At 29.4% G+C, this 18,864-nt stretch overlaps 1 protein-coding gene and 1 pseudogene across 9 annotated transcripts in view; both read right to left on the reverse strand.

The window, feature by feature from the left end:
- LOC145190675 (uncharacterized) overlaps positions 1 to 18,864 on the reverse strand; it is a 127,015-nt gene that overhangs the window by 32,984 nt on the left and 75,167 nt on the right. For 6 of the 9 annotated variants that reach the window (XR_016453520.1, XR_016453521.1, XM_090091081.1 and 3 more), the window contains 2 exons: positions 8,013 to 8,195; positions 7,182 to 7,352 (listed from right to left, as the gene is read on the reverse strand). Coding sequence is in view for 6 of the 9 variants with exons in the window: in XM_090091081.1 (XP_089947207.1) it covers positions 7,182 to 7,352; positions 8,013 to 8,195 (354 nt within the window). In the remaining 3 variants the exon portion in view is untranslated. Of the gene's footprint in view, positions 1 to 7,177; positions 7,353 to 8,012; positions 8,196 to 10,732; positions 10,866 to 18,864 lie in introns of those variants that run through there. The other 3 variants (XR_016453522.1, XM_090091082.1, XM_090091084.1) reach the window with 3 other exon arrangements.
- On the reverse strand, positions 15,660 to 18,008 carry LOC149886497 (uncharacterized; annotated as a pseudogene).

Genomic DNA, 18,864 nt, shown 5'->3' on the forward strand with positions numbered 1-18,864 from the left:
AACCACGAGAACTGTGTTTTAATTTCGTATTAAGATTTAGCAAAACAAAAAAGGTATTACAATGCTGTCCTTTCCACCACATTGTAGCCACACGCTGCAACCATTGGATCGGTCAATCTATTTATAATATCGAATCTATATATCTATGGGCCCTGAAACGTTATCACAATGCAGCCTGTGATGATTGGATTGTATCTAATCCAAAACCAATGACCATATATGATATCGCTGCAGTTGCTAGAAAGCTTATGCACAAGCCTTCACTCCATCTAACATTACTGCAAGATTTACTGTGGCAGGAATGGAACCCTTTAATCTAAACATATTTTCTGATAATGAATTTTTGGCTGGATTAAGAAAGTCTGCTAAAATACATAAGCGTCAGCGCACCCTAATACTCACAAACACTCTTGTTCAAAATGAACAAAGTAGACTTAAAGAAATAAAAAAAAATTTAAGCCAAAAAAGAAAAAAATCACAAAGCTTTATCCCCCCAAAAAAATCTTCATGACAAGAAGAAGAAAACTTGATGTCAAAAATTATAAAAGTAAAAATGATAATATCTGGAACTGATAAAACAATGACAATTAAGTAGTTAAAAACCTCGATTTTGGGCCAAAAATTCAGGATTTTGTTTTCAGCCACGAGCAAACCATGTTTAATAATGAAATCAGAAAAAATTGTATTTTGTTTCAAATTTTTTCAACCAATATCAAAATCAAACTTTCTGATATTCATTGTTTTATTTTGGAGTTCATTATTTTTGACAAACTCATCAACTCTTTTCCCGTAAAATATTGGGGAAACCCGGGTTTTATTCCAAAATTTCTCAACCAATATCAAAACCATTCTTTCTGATATTCATTGTTTTTTAGAATTCTTCATTTTTAAGTAACTTCCGATGGGTTTTTTCAACCTATATCATAACCATACTTTCGGATCCAAAAAGTTACAAACATAGTTTTATACTTTTATGTAGGTTTTATACAACTGCATAAAAGGTAAGCTTGTCCTTACAATAAATAAAAAGTTCCCGATCGTAATGGTTAAATAAGGGGGTTGTAGCTACTACTCCCACCCTTTATCATTAGGTTTTTCAAGCAATTTATTGTCTTCATGATTAACATGCTTTTCTATAAAGATTCATACAATCAGATTGACTATTTTTGCAAACTTATCAACTCATTATTATCATCCCATAAGTTGGATGACTCAGGATACCCTTACTACTATATAAATGGTTGTTTTTTTGTTTTTTTGTTTACAAATGACTTTTTCAGTTCTATATACTTTTTGATTAGTTTTTTGTAGTTCATGTTTATAAGAGTTCCTTGTATTTCTTCACCATTATTTTTAGTTATTTTATACGTTGGTGGGTCTGTGTACTGAATCTGTGACACAGTAAAAACCTCCGCAGTCCATTTTGGTGTGAATCCTTTTTCAAAATTTCCCTTCTTTTTAGTTATCCTGACTCTATCCCTAATTGAATATTTTGGTTTAACTGTCTCTGTACCACTCTATTTAGATTTAACCAAACAATATTCAGTAAAAATAAACAGTAGCATCTAATAATGTTGAAAAATTAATAAATTACTTGAATAATAAGAAAAATTGTATAATTCACAAAGAAAACCTTAAACTGTATGAAAGATAAGACTTAAAGATTACAAAAATCCATAGAGGTATAAAATTTGAAGAAAGAGCTAAGTGAATTAAGAGAAAGAGTTAAGTGAATAAATTAAACAAATTACAAATCTCAGAACTAAAACAACTAATGATTTTGAAAAGTTTTTTTAAGCTAATGAATAATTCAGTGTTTGGTAAAGTAATGGAAAATATTGAAAACAGAGTTGATATCAGGTTAGTAACAAACAGAGATGAAGCTGTTAAAATAGCATTAAACCAAACTATGAAAGTTGAACAATATTTGATGAAAACTTAAAAGCAATACATATGAAAAGAACAAAATTACTTTATAACAAACCAATTTACTTAAGTATGTGTATATTAGGTTTAAGAAAAATACTAATGTATCAATTTCACTGTGATTGCATAAAAAATAAATATTCTGATAGAGCAAAACTGTTATTAACAGATACAGATTCTAAAGTATACGAAATAAAAACAGAAGACTTTTATGCAGATATTTCTAATGATGTTGAAATCAAAATTGATACGAGTGAATATAGCCAAAATCATCCAGCAATTAAAGTAGGTTTTAAAGTTGGTGCTAATAAGAAAGTAATAGCAATGTTTAAAGATGAATCATTAGGAGCACAAACTGAAGCATTTGTAGGACTCAGATCAAAGTCGATTTATATAAAAAATGTGTAGAAGATATCATAAAATATAAGTTAGAAAATAAAAATGTGGTTGAAAAAAAAAAATGTAAAGGAATAAAAAAGAACATTGTTAAAAAATATATAACTCATAAAAATTACAAAGATTGTTCATTAAATAAATTAGATGAGAAAGATGAGAAAGATGAGAAAGATGAGAAAGATGAGAAAGATGAGAAAGATGAGAAAGATGAGAAAGATGAGAAAGATGAGAAAGATGAGAAAGATGAGAAAGATGAGAAAGATGAGAAAGATGAGAAAGATGAGAAAGATGAGAAAGATGAGAAAGATGAGAAAGATGAGAAAGATGAGAAAGATGAGAAAGATGAGAAAGATGAGAAAGATGAGAAAGATGAGAAAGATGAGAAAGATGAGAAAGATGAGAAAATGTACGTGTACGGAATAGATGGAATGTTATAAGAAGAGTGACTTGAGAAAGATGAATTTAATAAGATTCTACTCACATGAAACTTACACAGAAGTGGTCAATAAAACAACATTAAGTGCAGAAGACGAATAAAGAGTTATTTTAGAAGACGGCATTCACACATTAACATATGGGCACTACAAACTGAAAAAACATTAATTTATAAGTAAAATGGAAAAGATTAGTAACAATTACATAAATTTATCAATGATGAAGGATTAATTTTACCAAATGAGCCACTAACAAATTTTCAATTGTTAAAAGAAGTAAAAAACCAAAAAGATTAAAGTATTTTAAAAGTGTATTTTTTAGGGATGAATTACCTAAAAATAAACAAAAAAAGGAATGTAGAATATTAAATATTGGAGATTCTAATACAAAAGAATTTCATTGAACTTGGTGGTACAAAGACGGAGATAAAAAACTATATTTTGACTTTAATGCACAACCTCCACCAGTCGAAGTTGCTGACTATTTAAAAAGTCTTGTTTATTATAATAATAAAAGAGTTCAATTTCGAAACACTTTATTTTGTGGACACATGTGCCTATACGTTTTAAAAAAGCTTGACGAAGGATGTGAGTTTCTTAATATAATTAATAATCTTTGCTAAATTTTTAAAAAAAGAAATCTATAAAACAATGATTGATAAATTCGGACGTGCAGAAAATAGTAATTCAGTAACAAATATCTTAACAGCAACTCAAGCTAATAACTTGTTTATTAGGAGAGATGGAGAAAATAATGCAACTAGTGATATTGACATAAACACACATAAATTGATAAATGTAGCAATACCTACTAGCTCATCCAATGCTGCTTCAAAAAATTACGTTGATTGTTTATCAAATAATGTATCTAATTTCTTAGGAATAAGGAAAAATAAAAAGTTTATTATAAACTGGTTTTAAATCTCAGGTAATACCAGCAAGCACAGCAGATGCATCTTTAGTTTACAACTATTCAAGTATTTCAGGAATTCTAAAAAAACTATGGTTAGAATTTATGATACGTCTACTGGAAGTATGAGCGTACCAGGTGATGTATTTATTAGAATATTTGCTGATAATATACTTTGCGTAGGAAATTATTTTACTACTACAGAAGGTATAAGAGAAACGATACAGCTTTAGCTTGTTATTGATTTTCTCTACATGGCGGTCCATTTTATGCAAACTCTTTGCAAGGGTGTTATCAATATAATTTAAGTCTTGTTAGGGCTAGGGTTATACAATTACACAATAAAACAGATGATCCACTAACATACCGGGTTCAACCATTTTAAGAACATCAGCAATTCACTATACTAACTCAATAATACCAACATCAGTTTCTTCTATTAAGGTGGTCCTATACCATTAAAAATGGATAATTTCAAATTTTTTTTTTTACATAATTTTGTGCAAAATTTATACTAGTTTAAGTTTTTTTAATAATTTTAAATAAATTCAGTACACAAGTTGGTATATTTTTAATTTTAAACAAAGTGCTGAAATTGTTTTGCGTAGTTACGCCCCTAGCAACGTAATTTTTAAAATTAAAAAAGTTTCCTCTGATCTTTTTTACCCACTGCTAAAATGAATGTTTGAAAATGTTAACGCTGCATTTTTAAAGTATAGTTTGCCAACTTTCAAACTCATTTTTTGGCTATACTTTGCAAGAACAAAACTATATTAACCTTGTGCTTCATTTAATTTGTTTGAATTTAGTAAATTGGTACTGCAGTTAAAATTTTGTTATGGGTCGAATAAAGTCAGGTTACAAACCTTTAAAAAGAGTATTTCATGGATATATTTATAGCATGAAAAAAGCCATTATTGCAGTTTTGCTTCATTGTAGTGAGTCGGGCACTAAAGCTCAAAGACATCTATATTGTCCAAGAACCAATGATAGTTGGTGCAAATGGTACAAGCTAAATGAAGTGAAAAGGCTAAATTATGAACCTAAGTTGTCACTGCCCGCTGCTATTAGAGATGTTTTAAAACCAATTTTTATGGACCTAAGTACCGATAGTTTATTGATTAAATGTTTGCATGGAATGACCCAGAATGTCAATGAATCACTTAATGCAATGATTTGGTCTCGATGCCCTAAAAATCAATATTGTTGTCAAAAAATAATTAAAATTGGTGTTTGTTCAGCAGTTATTCATTTTAATGATGGATTTAATGGATTTCATAATGTATTTAAATTTTTAAACATTACTCCTGGAGCTTCATTTTGCATAAATGGTCCAAAACGAGATTTATGTAGAATAAAAAAAGCTAACAAGAAGTCAAGTAGTTCCTATTAAAAGCAAAGAAAAGTTTTAAGCGCTAAAAGAAAGGGTTTTATTGATGAACAGACAAACACAAATGACTATGAGTCTTATATAACTGGAGCATATTGATTTTTTTATGTGTGATGTTATTTTGATACTTGTTATTTTCTATTTATTTTCTTATTTTTGTTTATCTCAGTTTTTGATTTTTGCCTATTTTTAGTCACCGTTTCCAGAATAAAATCTCCTAGGTTTTACAATTTGACCTAAAAATTTCCCAAGTTATTCATTTAAGTTTGATCTACAACCTGAACTAAAATGAAAATTTTTTACTTTGTATTTTTTGAAATTTTGATATAAGAACTAACATAACTATAGTCACTTTTTGATATAAATGGTCTTTTATCTATAAAATATAAACTACTCAATAAATTTTATTGATTTTAGTTCAAATTGTTCTTCATAGTAATAAAAAACTTTTTGTAAAATTTTATTTAATAAGTAAATATGGTTTAAAAGTTATTAAGGAAACAGTAATTGGGGTATTTCGGGTCCCAACATGGTTTATTAACCCCGTAAAAAAACTTTTTCAAATTTTTTTGGTTTTTTTTCTTTTTTTATACCTGGGCATCCTATTATATGCAGTAAAAAGTGTTTTAAGGTCAAACGTTAGCGACACAAGTTTGATGGTATAGGACCCCCTTAAATTGTACTCTATGCCTAGCGTTTCTAGTGGTAAAGAATTGTAGTTACATTAAACTCTGGAGATGGTGAAATTGGTCAATCTGGAACTTTTTATTTATTGTTAGGACAAGTTTACTATAACGCAAAATACATAAAGCTATAAAAACTTCATAAGTTTGCAAAAGAAGTCAATCTGATTGAATGGTTCTTTATAGAAAAGCATGTTGATCATGAAGACAATAAATCGCTCGAAAAACTTAATGGTAAAGGGTGGGAGTAGTAGCTACAACCCCCTTATTTAACCATCACAATCGGGAACTTTTTATTTATTGTAGGACAAGCTTACCTTTTATGCAATTGTTTAAAACCTACATAAAAATATAAAACTATGTTTGTAACTTTTTGGATCCTAAAGTATGGTTTTGATATGTTGAAAAAACTCATCAGAAGTTACTTAAAAATGAAGAATTCTAAAAAACAACGAATATCAGAAAGAATAGTTTCGATATTGGTTGAGAAATTTTGGAATAAAATCCGGGTTTCCCCAGTTTTTTAGGAGAAAAGCGTGGATGAAATTGTTAAAAATAACGAACTCTAAAAAAAAAAATAATGAATATCAGAAAGTTTGGCTTTGATATTGGTTGAAAAAATTTGAAACAAAATATGTTTTTTTTCTGATTTCATTATTAAACATGTTTGCTCATGGTTGAAAACAAAATTCTGAATTTTTTGGCCCAGAATCAGTGTTTTATACTACTCACTGATATATAGTTATTACAGTTTTTTAATGAATTGTCTTGTAGATCTACTTAAGGCGTAGATCTACAAGACAATTCATTAAAAAGATGAGTAAAGAAGTAATTTGATACTTTCACAACTGAGGAAACGTTGAGCCTCAGTAAACAAATTATACTTCCTGCTTTGATTTTTCTTTTTTAGGTGTATTATTATTATTATTATTATTATTTTTATTAATTTTGTTTTGTTTTCTTCTTTTAAGAGGAGTAAATTTGTAGTAAAATTTATAAAAAATTAAATGGTTTTCAATATGGACATTGTTTGAATGACTTAAAATCAGTTTTTACACATTCACGGTATAAGTTTGGATTCGGATCAAGTATACAAAAATAAGATCAAGGATGCATATTTGTAGGATTAAGAGAGTATACTGGTGTGCACCCTTGATCCTAATTCAAAATTATTAACTTTTATCATTTCTAGTTTATTATAAATATTTTGGTCAGTAAATGATCATTAAGTTGTAATAAAATATGAAGTTTGCTATTAACTGCTAATTTAGAGGCCGAAGTGAAAACATATATTCAGTAAATTGGCCGGATAGATATTTAGGATCATTGGTGCATACTCTCCCCTACACTTTATTAAGTAAATATTAAAAAGAAAAAAAAAAAACACAAAAAAACGTGCAAAGACTATTAGGGTAATACATAAATAAAACTAACCAACCTACATGGAGTTTGACATAGAGTATTTGTATTGCACTCCCGTGTCTCTGAGTAGAGACCGACACAAGCCAGACGAAGATTATTGCATGATCTAGTCCGATTGGTAGTAGGGGGATAATCATCTTGCCTGCAACTTGCAGAGCATGGAGTCCATGAACTCCAATCACTAAATGTGCCTAAAAAAAAAGCAAATCAGCTTTTTATGCTTTTTACATATGATAACGAAAAATAATAGTTTAGCTTAAATTAACAAGATTTAAATAGTGTGAGAGATAATGAAAGCAAATAAAGTATTAAAGCTGAGAAAGTTTGGAGATAAAAACGTGGGAAATTTATAAAGAATACTTAATTGAGTTTAGTTTTTTCAACAATATATGAAGAGTTTTACTAATTTTTTTGTAGTTTGACCAATATTGTCGGCAAAAACTGCTCACAAATGAATTTGGAAAATTATTTTTTAATACCAAAAGAATTAAAATTTGATTTTAATGCTTTAAAAATATTTAAAGATTTTACAATAATTTTGCATGAAAATATAAGTTTTTGTATAAAATTCAAGTTTTATGCAAAACGAGTGACCTATTATGTAATGCGCTTGAACTTTAACATTAATTTAAAAAATTTCTTGTGAAATTAATTTTTAATTTGCCTATTGAAAAGATTTTAAAAGTGCATCTTTTTTAGTAGAACTGTTTTATGATTTATTAAATCTGAATAAAACATTTTAATTTACATTATTAAATAGTTAGGTACACTCTTTGAACATACATTATAGCACAATTTGACAAATTTTTGCTCTAAAAAAATAAATTTTATAAAGTAATGTTTATTGTTACATGGTTCAGTACAAACTCTTAGCTCCTTATATGCTATAAAGCCATCAGCGTCACAGTTATCTTTTAAAGTTGTTGTATTATAACGATAAACGCAACTACGTGAGCGAAGTTGAATGCCAGTAGATCCACAAAAATTAGACTGACAGTCACCCCATGGCAGCCATGACTCCCACACACCTGTGGCTGAAATTAAAATATGACATTTTTACAAAGAAGAGTAAACTTTTGGTTAAGAAAATTATTCAGAGAAGTCCAAAGCAATACAGAAAAAATAATAGTAATAGCATTTTGTATTTACCCCATATGTAATATTAAAGTTAAAGCTACTTGAATACTAAAAGCAAGCTTTAGTTGGTATCAATACTAAAAGTAACTTAAAGTTTTTCATTACTTTTGTTGTTTCTAATGTTTTTCTTGAAATCCCCATTATCATTATTTTTAGTATTAATACTTTTATCATTAATATTATTTGTGTTAGTAATAGCTTTAATAATATTATTATCAGAGCAGTTATTAAAAGTAGTATTTAAATTATTGTTAGTGTTGTTATTATTATTACAGTTAATAATACTACTATTACTATTACCATGACAGTTATTTTCATCACTAATACAGTTACTATAATTATTGTTATTAATATCGCTGGGAAACAAAAAATTTTTTTTCTCTGTTACCTAACATTTTATAACTGATTCTAGTTATATTTTTGAAGCAGGTTCCAATGATTCCTTAACTTATTACTATCAGCTCAAGTTTTTGAGATATTCAAGTTTTTCGAATCCAACTGTTCTATCATTGCATTATGCCAACAGACCATAATTTGACAGAATATTTTTTCTTCATTGCATGCATTTTTGTTTAAACTTATTTATGAAAAATTTGGTCTTTTGTATTTTAGATGTTGTGATACGTTAAAAGTTAGATGTTAAAAGTTTTTCATATGGCATCATCACAAAAATTCAAAAATTATCCTAGTGAATTCTGTTTGATCTGCGGTGAATACACGTTCCACCAGAATCAAAAATATTTTACAATATTCGTTAAAAAATTGTATTTTGCTTATTTTAAAGTTAAATTAGGAGACCAAGATCTGCGTCAGAAGACAAACGGGGAAAAAAAGTGCATGAAATTTGGTACCGCGATGGTGTGGAGAGAGCAACTTGACCACAGTGATAATTGTTTCTTTTGTTCATTTGATGTTCAGGGGATCAACAGAAGCAACGGTAATAAATGGATATACCCTGAGGTCATTCATTCGGAATGAAGGAAGAACATGTAACAATAGCCTCTGTACTAGATAAGATATTGTACCACAATCATCAATGAGTCATTTGTGTGGATTTGAAAATGGGTACTTTTCATTTTAGTCGGCAATGCGGATATACCAAAAACCAATGTTTTTTATGTCTTGGGACAGTCGAAATAAACAACAACACTGGATAAGACAGTTGCGACCGAGGGAAACCATGGCAACGGGCAAAAAAAAATGTTATTGCAGTGCCATTGGATGACCGAGAAAAGATAATATTACCGCCACTGCACGTTAAACTGGGTTTGATGAAACAATTTGTTAAAGCATTGAATAAAGATGGTTCCTGTTTTAGGTACATATGTCAAAAATTTCCATTACTGACCATGGAGAGCCTTAAAGCAGGTATACTCGATGGAGTACAAATCCGAGAAATTCTGAAGGATCAGCGATTTCAGAATTCCATGGATATAAACGAGGGAGCAGCTTGGTCCTCATTTCGCTTGTTTGTCAGTAATTTCCTTCAGAATCATAAAGCGCCTAAGTAAAACTTGTGATGAATATGCTCACCTTTCCTACTTTTGGTTGCTGAATAAGCATCAAAGTTCATTATCTCCACAATCATTTAGATAGGTTTCTAACTTGCCTCAGTAATGTTAGCGATGAGCAGGGTGAGAGATTTCACCAAGAAATAAGGGTGTTGGAAAAAAGGTACCTTGCACGATGGGATACACGTATGATAAAAGACTTCTGTCACAGACGAGTATACATTAAGAATGTCCACGAACATTTCATCACAAGAATTCCGAAAAGCGTGCTTTCAGCGACATGAGTGGCTGAGTTTTCTATAATATATATACATATGTATATACATATGTATATATATTATAGAAAACTTTTCTATAATATATATACATATGTATATACATATGTATATATATTATGATGTCAAAAAAAATTTAATCTTTTATTTTCATCTTCCAATTCAATTGTGTATTTGATGGCATGATGTCAAAAAAAATTTAATCTTTTATTTTCATCTTCCAATTCAATTGTGTATTTGATGGCATGATGTCAAATACACAATTGAATTGGAAGATGAAAATAAAAGATTAAATTTTTTAGACATCCAAATAACGAATAATCAAAAAGGTAAATATGATTTTAACATACATCGAAAAAAAGCAATAACAAATATTCAGGTTAAGCCCAATTCAAACCACGATCCAAAAATCTTGGAAGGAATATTTAAAGGATTTATTCATAGAGCTTTATCAATTTGCTCTGAAAAATTTTTAAATAAAGAAATCGATTTCCTAATAAATGTGTTTGCTGAAAATGGATACGAAAAGAAGAAATTACAAGACCTTGCAAATATTGTTATAAAAAAACGACACTCAAATAATGAAATAGTTTTATCTAACAACAAAGCAACTATGCCAACTATATCACTACCGTGGATCCCAGTATTATCACCAAAACTTCGAAAAATCTTTAGGAAAGCAGGTTACAGGGCAGTCTTTAAATCCAGTGCAAATCTTAAATCTTTACTAACTTTGCGCAACAAAACAAAACTACCATCAAATAGCCATCCCGGAGTATACCTATTAGAATGCGAGTGTAAACAAAAATACATCGGTGAAACAAAAATGAAAATAGCAACAAGAACAAAACAACACCAAAAAAATGTTTTTGAAGAAAAATTAGAACAATATGCAATTGGCCATCATAAAATTAAATGTTCAGGTAATATAAAATGGGATCAAGTAAAGACGCTAAAAGTAGAACCCAAAAAATTTGAAAGAAAAGTTCGAGAGGCAATCGAAATTCAGTTCAACAAATGCGGACCTAAAAATGGAGGTATGAATTTAGATGACGGTCAATATGTAAAAACGCAATTCTGGACGCCATACTTTTTATACCTACGAAATATTAAAGAAGCCCAACTAAAGCGAAGTTTAAAGAAGCCATTAAAACGTGACATTACCGTTAATATTTGTTTGTAATTTAATTTAATAATATTTGTAATTAAAGCTGAAGATGCTAGTATTAATAATCTAGCGAAAATTTCTTAGATAAAATAAAATACTAGTATTGAGAGAATTCGTATTTATTGAAGTTCATATATTAAATATATATATATATATATATATATATATATATATATATATATATATATATATATATATATATATATATATATATATATATATATATATATATATATATATATATATATATATATATATATATATATATAGGTATATATGTATATATAACTGACCATTTTTGTCTCATAAATAGATATAGCTAATAGTATTGTAATACTTAAATATGACATCAAGTAACATGCACCTTGTTTCCGTAATATGATCTGATAGAAAAAAGTTGATGTCCTTTTTGAAATCAACAAACCCTATTTTCTCTTAAAAAGGTCTGACATCTTTCACACTAAACACTGTGTTCCTCAGTGCATTTATTGTCATCATTAAAGTTATTTTCATGAATACTATCAGATATTTTTAAGGTCAAATAAATTTTATACAATGAGATTTAAGTATTCCATGTTTAAAAAGTTATTGGAGCGCATTTTTTGAGATTTTTGCGAGCAATTTATAAATAATTGTTTCAAAAAATTACTAGCTAGCTGATGTGATATTTTTAACAAATCACTAAAAAGTAAACTAAACTACTAAAAGGTTAGGAAAATGAAAATTCATGCATCAGTACCGTAATGAAATATATTGATTTTTCATAAAGTTTGCTAAATAAGAAGGATCCTTATCTCTATGTCTGTGAGTGATAGACAAAAACTAAACAAAATAAAATTTTTGAATACTGATCAAAATAATAAAACTTAACCAGAACAAATTCGAATGTTTCAAAAATAAGTGTTAGTCATAAAAGTTAATGAAGAATTTTATATTTTTGTTATTTTCTAAAATTTGAGAACATAAATTTCAATTCATAACTGGTAAAAGAAGTTTCTACCAGAAAAGCTAAAAGTTTTCTAAAGCCGCTTCTAGTACTTAAGAAATAAATAATAATTACTTTGAAGTTGTCTCTAGGCGGCATTAATTTTCTGATTTAGCTTTTGAATGTCATATTTGGTATAATAATGAAACTGATTTCTGTTGTGATCAAGGCAAACAAAGGTGGTGAGTTGAAAACGTGTAAGGCTTGTTTTGAAGCAAATAACGATAAAAAAAGTTATAAAGAAAACAACAGCAGAAATGCTGATGGAGACTTTGCATAACCACTTCTAGTATAAAATGTCAGTCAAAACTTTAGTTCCAAATGGTCCGGCCAGCACCAAATGTATAACGTCTGATTCTAATTGGATGGAACATAAAAGATATATTTATTGTTTAAAAAAAGTATTCATACCAGAATGCAAACTATGGTATTTGTATTTTACATCAAGAAATAAGGATCACGTTAGTTTGGCAGTAGTATTGCTATATTATAAAAAAGGTATAGTTTTGCTTCACTATGAACTCATTTGTCTCATATCCTACAGCAGTTTTATGATTAGATGTGAAAGGCAGTTCTTAACAAATACTTGGAAGATACATAATGTAAGAATTTAGAATAAAGAAAATTTTCCTCTGCTACTGAAAAAGATAGCATGTTGGTTTTCAAAATACTAGTTTATTTCCATTTAACTAATATAGCATCAATCAATTGATCATTTTAAACAAAATTAACGAAGCAACTCAATTTAGCTGAAAGAAAACAACTAATAAATGTTAAACCAAGTGTAAACTCTCATTTTAACCGCAAAACCTTGCTGAAAAAGAAGAAGCTGAGAATCAGAATATACCAGCCGCAGCCAAAAGAAGTTAAGTGCAAATAAGTATAGATAATAACTCATTGAGACATAATGTCATGCAAAAATCTAAATGGTAACATATGGCCCTGGAACAAAGCATGTTTGTAAAAAGAGATTTGTGACAGATTCCATATATTTTTGATATGATAAAAGTAAAATCTTGTATATAATACCTTTTAGATTGTTGTATATTAGAAAAAATTCTTAATGTGTTTAGTTTTATCCACTTTAACAAACTTTGTGCCAAAGTAATGATTTTTTTTCTTTTTTTTTCGTTATCATGTTTTCAGATGCTATATTAATACTTTTAAGACATTTTTAAAAATACTGAATGGTGTTTAACATATATCTTATCTAAAAATAAATAACTTATTAACTTTTCATTGTTTAGCGATAAGTTCGCACCGACTCAAGATAGTTGTAATCAGTCTGAAATGATTATCCAGAAAAAAGTATTTGTAATTGTGATGATCAAAAAAAGTTACGTATTGTGTTTCATAGTTACTTTAAACCAGGCATAATGTAATATAAATTGCAAAATAAGCTTCAATTCTTAAAAATATATAACTTTTTGCTATCTTCCTATTAGCACTCTTGATCAACTATTTTCATAACGAGTTCTGTAATGATTATGCAGGTTCGGTAGTTTTGTTAACAAACGAATGGCAAAGTTTGCTAATTACTTACATAGAATTTGAATGTTTAGGATTAGACATTTGGAACTCGTGTTTTTATTAAATTTGGAATACTTTGGTACTTTTTGATAAAAGTGAATGACGCTGCAGGTACTACGTCTTTTGTGGGTATAAACTTTGTGAAATTTATACGTTTATTTAAGCAGAATCTTTGGTCCTAAAATCTACAGCTAATTCCTCAATAAAAAGAAAATGCACTAAATAGTTTTTCATACCACTTACAACTTTTTATTTTGAAAGTATATAAATGAAAATGAATTAAAAAGTTGGTTTTAATGAAATATCATCATTTTATTGTTAAAGTATTTTTAAAACCCCGAAAAAAAGAAACATAAACTGAGTTGCTGAAGTGACTTCAAGTATTTTTTTAATAAAGTATCAAAACAAGTTGTACTAATATTTCAGACTATAAAAATAGACATAATTTTAGATTATGAAAATTGAGAGATGATTTTAACTAGATGTCGTTTTAAATATTTCCAAATTTATATATAGAACTTTTTATTTTAACAAGTAAAGCGTATTTTAACTATCTTAGAATAATTTTTAGTTAATCTTTTCTTAAATAAAATAATATTTATGGCATAATATGCAACCTTTATCATAAATAGAGAGAAGATTTACAAATGAGATTAAACAAAATTGCGTCTTTTTAATCAACAACGATGAAAATTTTCATCTTCCAAAATCGAGTAAACGAATTTTATTTTTTTCAAAAAAGTGTCATTTCATAATTTGTAATTTACAATCATATTCTAATTAACGGAATTAATTGTAAGATTTAATCTTAATAAGTTGTACCTTGCTTCAGTTATGAAACTTCCGTTAATAAATTGCGTTAAAGTTTGTAAATAGCAATACGGGTCTTTTTATAAATGGCGTTTTTTTAAATGATTTGTTAACAAAATTGTGCTCCACATAACTATATCAGCTCGCATTTTAAAAAGAGTTTTTTTTTTTTTTTTTACTGATAGTTACTTTATTAGTATTTTCAAGTTTACTACGTTCATTGCGATATTAATAATGATTAGGATGATTCATATATGACAAATTTTTGAAAATCAAGTTGGTCCTACCTGGAATTGTTGACCACCAATATAAAAATAATTTTAAGCCCAAAAATTTTAATGTCACATGACTTTAGAGGTCCTCGCCAGTCAAATTTGTGCATAAAAACATTGCAAACTTCAAGGGTCTGGCGGGGACCTTTAAAATCAACACAAAATATACCACATAGAACAAAAGTCAACTTTTCTTCTATGTGGTATATTTTGGAGTACTTATTTATAATAGGGTAGGCATAGCCGCCGAGAGGGTGGTGGAGGGGTGGACGGGGAAGTTTCCCGGGGCCACTTGTTTGTGCAAATAATTTTTTAAAGAAGTTTTTAAAAGATTTAAGCAGTTTTGACTTTTAAAAGATTTAGTAACACTTTTATTTTTAATTTTAAATGACCAGAACACACTTCTTTTGGTCCTGGGTATATAATTGATCATAACGAGGGCCGCTTAAGAAAGCTTCCCCGAGGCCCAAAATTTCTCTCGGCTGCTATGAGGGTAGGACTAAAACGAAATACGATGGTATTTATTTCACATGATGTGGAGAAAGTGGCGAAAACGTTTTTTTTTTTTTTTACACAAAATGACGCATTACTATGTATAACTGACGCTGGTTTATTCTTCATATTTAGGCTAAATTTTGAAAATTGATATTAGAACTAAGCATTAAAAATGTTTATGTAGAAGAGGCATGTCAATAGCTACCCACTCCCTTCACCCTGTTATTGGAGATTTATGCCCCCTCTCTCTCTTTTTCGTTGGAAAGGGGGGGGGCGAAGTTATTTAAGTTTTATTATAAACCATATTATTTAAAGTTACTTAACTTTTTTAAAATAAAGTGATTTTAAATAATATTCTTGTTTAAATTTTAACTAGTTTATCAAGTTTGACTTCTCTGAATGCTGATAATGATCAGGAACTGGTTTGGAGAGTAATGTTTTTGCGATGTTTTCTTTTTCCACATCAGAAAGGGTTGGGTCTAGGAGAGCAAGTGGAACCAAAGTTCCATATAAGTACCAGGTGTGTCTCTTCATTGACATCATTATACTTTCAATTCCGTTGAGAACTCTCTTGGAATCAGAGTCGCGTTTCTCTACATATTCTTTGTACTGCACCATTTGTCAATAGGCTTTTGCATCCTGAAATGGTGCCGCTGAGGGCAATGAGCTCTCAGAAACCAAACAGAATAGAAAATTGAGATAAATTCTGCCATTGTCTTCAACTATTTATTTTGGGCAGTCAAATCATAGGGCAGATATGTACTCAATTTCTGAATCTTCAAGTAGTAAATGGCTTTTGACATGAAGAAAGCATGGGAAACACAGCCTGGAGCTCGAAAAATATTTTAGGATACAGATACATCAGGGTATGTTCCAATAACTCCCTATAATACCCTCTTGGAAATATATCAGTGTATAATGCATCTTTGCAAAACTGGATAGTTTCCTCAATCTGGGTTGCCAAGAAAGTATTGGTGATGGAATTGGTATCAAACCTTATTAAATTGGAAGAATCAACAGTTCCTTGATGTCATTCCAGTTTTTCTGAAGCTGTTTGAACATTAAACTTTCTGGAGCTGCTGTTTTGCCTAAAGCAACTTGCTCCCTAAATGTTTGTGATGAAGTTTATATATATGCCTCCTCCAGGCAAGCTCTTATAAAATAGATTCCTGTCTTTGACTGAACCTAATATTGGTTCCTGAATGTCTTCCAGTATTTGAGGCAGTTGTGTCAAAACATAGTCCCTTCACATCGCCACGTATTCCATAATCTTCCAGTACATTATACAAAGCTTTAAACTGAGCAGCTTCAGTCCCATGCTCCATTGCTGGAATTCCAAGAAGCTTAATGTCTCAATCAATGTTAGCTGAAACAGCAAGACTGTGTCTTTTTTCCCATTAATAATATCTTCCATAATTTTTCCATCAAAGTGAGCTATTATGGGGAAAAGTGCTTTCTCAGCAGCTTTTATAACCCCTATTTTGAGATTTGCAGCATTTTGCTGGATGGTTTTTCTTCGTGCTCGCCAAATAGTAGATTGAGGCAGTAAAAAGTCTTCAACATTTTCACCTGAACTAACAATCAAATTGTACACACCTGCAGCAAATCTCTGGAGGAAATATTTTTGGAAACTGAAGTCATGGCAATATATTTTACAAAAACCTTGGCTAACAGTGGCGTGTCATTACTTGGACCTGGCTGATCGAAATCAAACGAACAATCTGAGTCTATGCTGGTATTTATATCACTGGTTTCTAAGGAAAACTGAAGCTCTGTAGTAAAATCATCTTTCTGAGAAAACTGCTCAACACTGTATACTAACTGTGGATGTTTCAATCTTCTTTGTTCTCTCTTCTTAATTCTCCGGTAATAAAATTTGTCTTTTTTACCCATAGTCATTTTACGACTGGTCTTTTGGTCTCTCAAAAATTTCATATTGGTACAATACGATTCCTTATCAAGACAAGTGTTTAGAATATCTTGGATATTTGGTTTAGCAATCCAGAAAACCTTCTTTCCTTTTTTTTTGAAATCTTGTCTAGCTTTTCCTGCTCCTTTTGAGTTCTTACACTTACTTTCTTTAAATTCTCCCAGCTGATCAGAATACTAATATGCTTCCTTTAATAATATATATAACAGGTTTTGAAAATATTATATTATCCAAATTTTGTCGTGTGTTTATGGCAACCTGTCCCTTTAATATGAACTAAATTTTTTTTGGCCAACCTTATAAATGGGTCAGTGAGTATCCCATCCTTGTATTCTCCGTCTATCCATGGTTTCTTAACTACGAACATAATGCAGTTTTCAGGATAGCTACCAAGACCAGAACACTTTGCTGTTTGACGACCAATGGTACTGGCAATCAGCTTTTTTGTTGGAGTTATTTTGTCTCTATATTATTTAAGTTGAAAGCAGAGAATAATGTCTTTATTTGTTGAAAACATTATTTCTGGGTGATTTTCTTTAAGATCCTCTTCTTAAAAAAGATATGCTCTTGTTATAAGTCTTGTCGATCTTGGCATCTTGGTTTCTAAAGAGTAATTTAATTAAAGAAAACAATTGATATTCATTCTTTGTTAAAGTCACATGTTTTTTACAATAATAATTTTGTATATAACCGCAGATAGTATACCTTTTATAGATTGTTATGGATACACCACATACACACATAGATGTAAAATTACGACAATATGTCTTCCGCAAGTACGACAATATGTTAGTTTATAAAACCGCGGAAACGAATTAATATTCCAAAATATTAAGGAATCAAAGTATTATATCAATTTAATGTTTATATTGTCTTTTTTGCTAAAGAAAAGAAAGAAATTTTAAATAATATGATTTATAATAAAACTTAAATAACTTCGCCCCACCTCCCCCTTCCAACGAAGAAGAGATAGAGGTGGTATTAATCCCCAATGATAGGGTGAGGGGGGCAGGTAGCTATTGACACGCCCCTCCTATATAAACATTAATGCTTAGTTCTAATATGAATTTTCAAAATTTGGCCTAAATATGAAGAATAAACCAGCGTCAGTTATACATAGTAATGCGTCATTTTATGTAAAAAAAAACCCGTTTTCGCCACTTTCTCCACATCATGTTAAATAAATACCATCGTATTTCGTTTTGGTCCCACCCTATTGTAAATAAGTAGTCCAAAATAAACCATATAAAAGAAAAGTTGACTTTCCGTGTTGATTTTAAAGGTCCCCGCCAGACCCCTGAAGTTTGCTATGTTTTTATATACAAATTTGACTGGCGAGGACCTCTAAAGTCACGTGACATTAAAATTTTGGGCATGAAATTATTTTTATATTGGTTGTCAAAAATTCCAGGTAGGACCAACTTGATTTTCAAAAATTCGTCAAATATGAATCACCCTAATAATGATATTTATTTTTTGTTATTTGTATTTTAATCGTTGTTTACAATTCGTAAACTAATTATGTGTCAGTTGCAAATTTGACTACATTTCATTCAATTAAATTTTTACAGTTCTGGTGTTACGAACATT

This window comes from Hydra viridissima, unplaced genomic scaffold (assembly GCF_058129835.1).
Source record: "Hydra viridissima isolate aposymbiotic clone 2 unplaced genomic scaffold, HvirCarnegie_v1 scaffold_6, whole genome shotgun sequence".
Classification (NCBI taxonomy): Eukaryota; Metazoa; Cnidaria; class Hydrozoa; order Anthoathecata; family Hydridae; genus Hydra; species Hydra viridissima.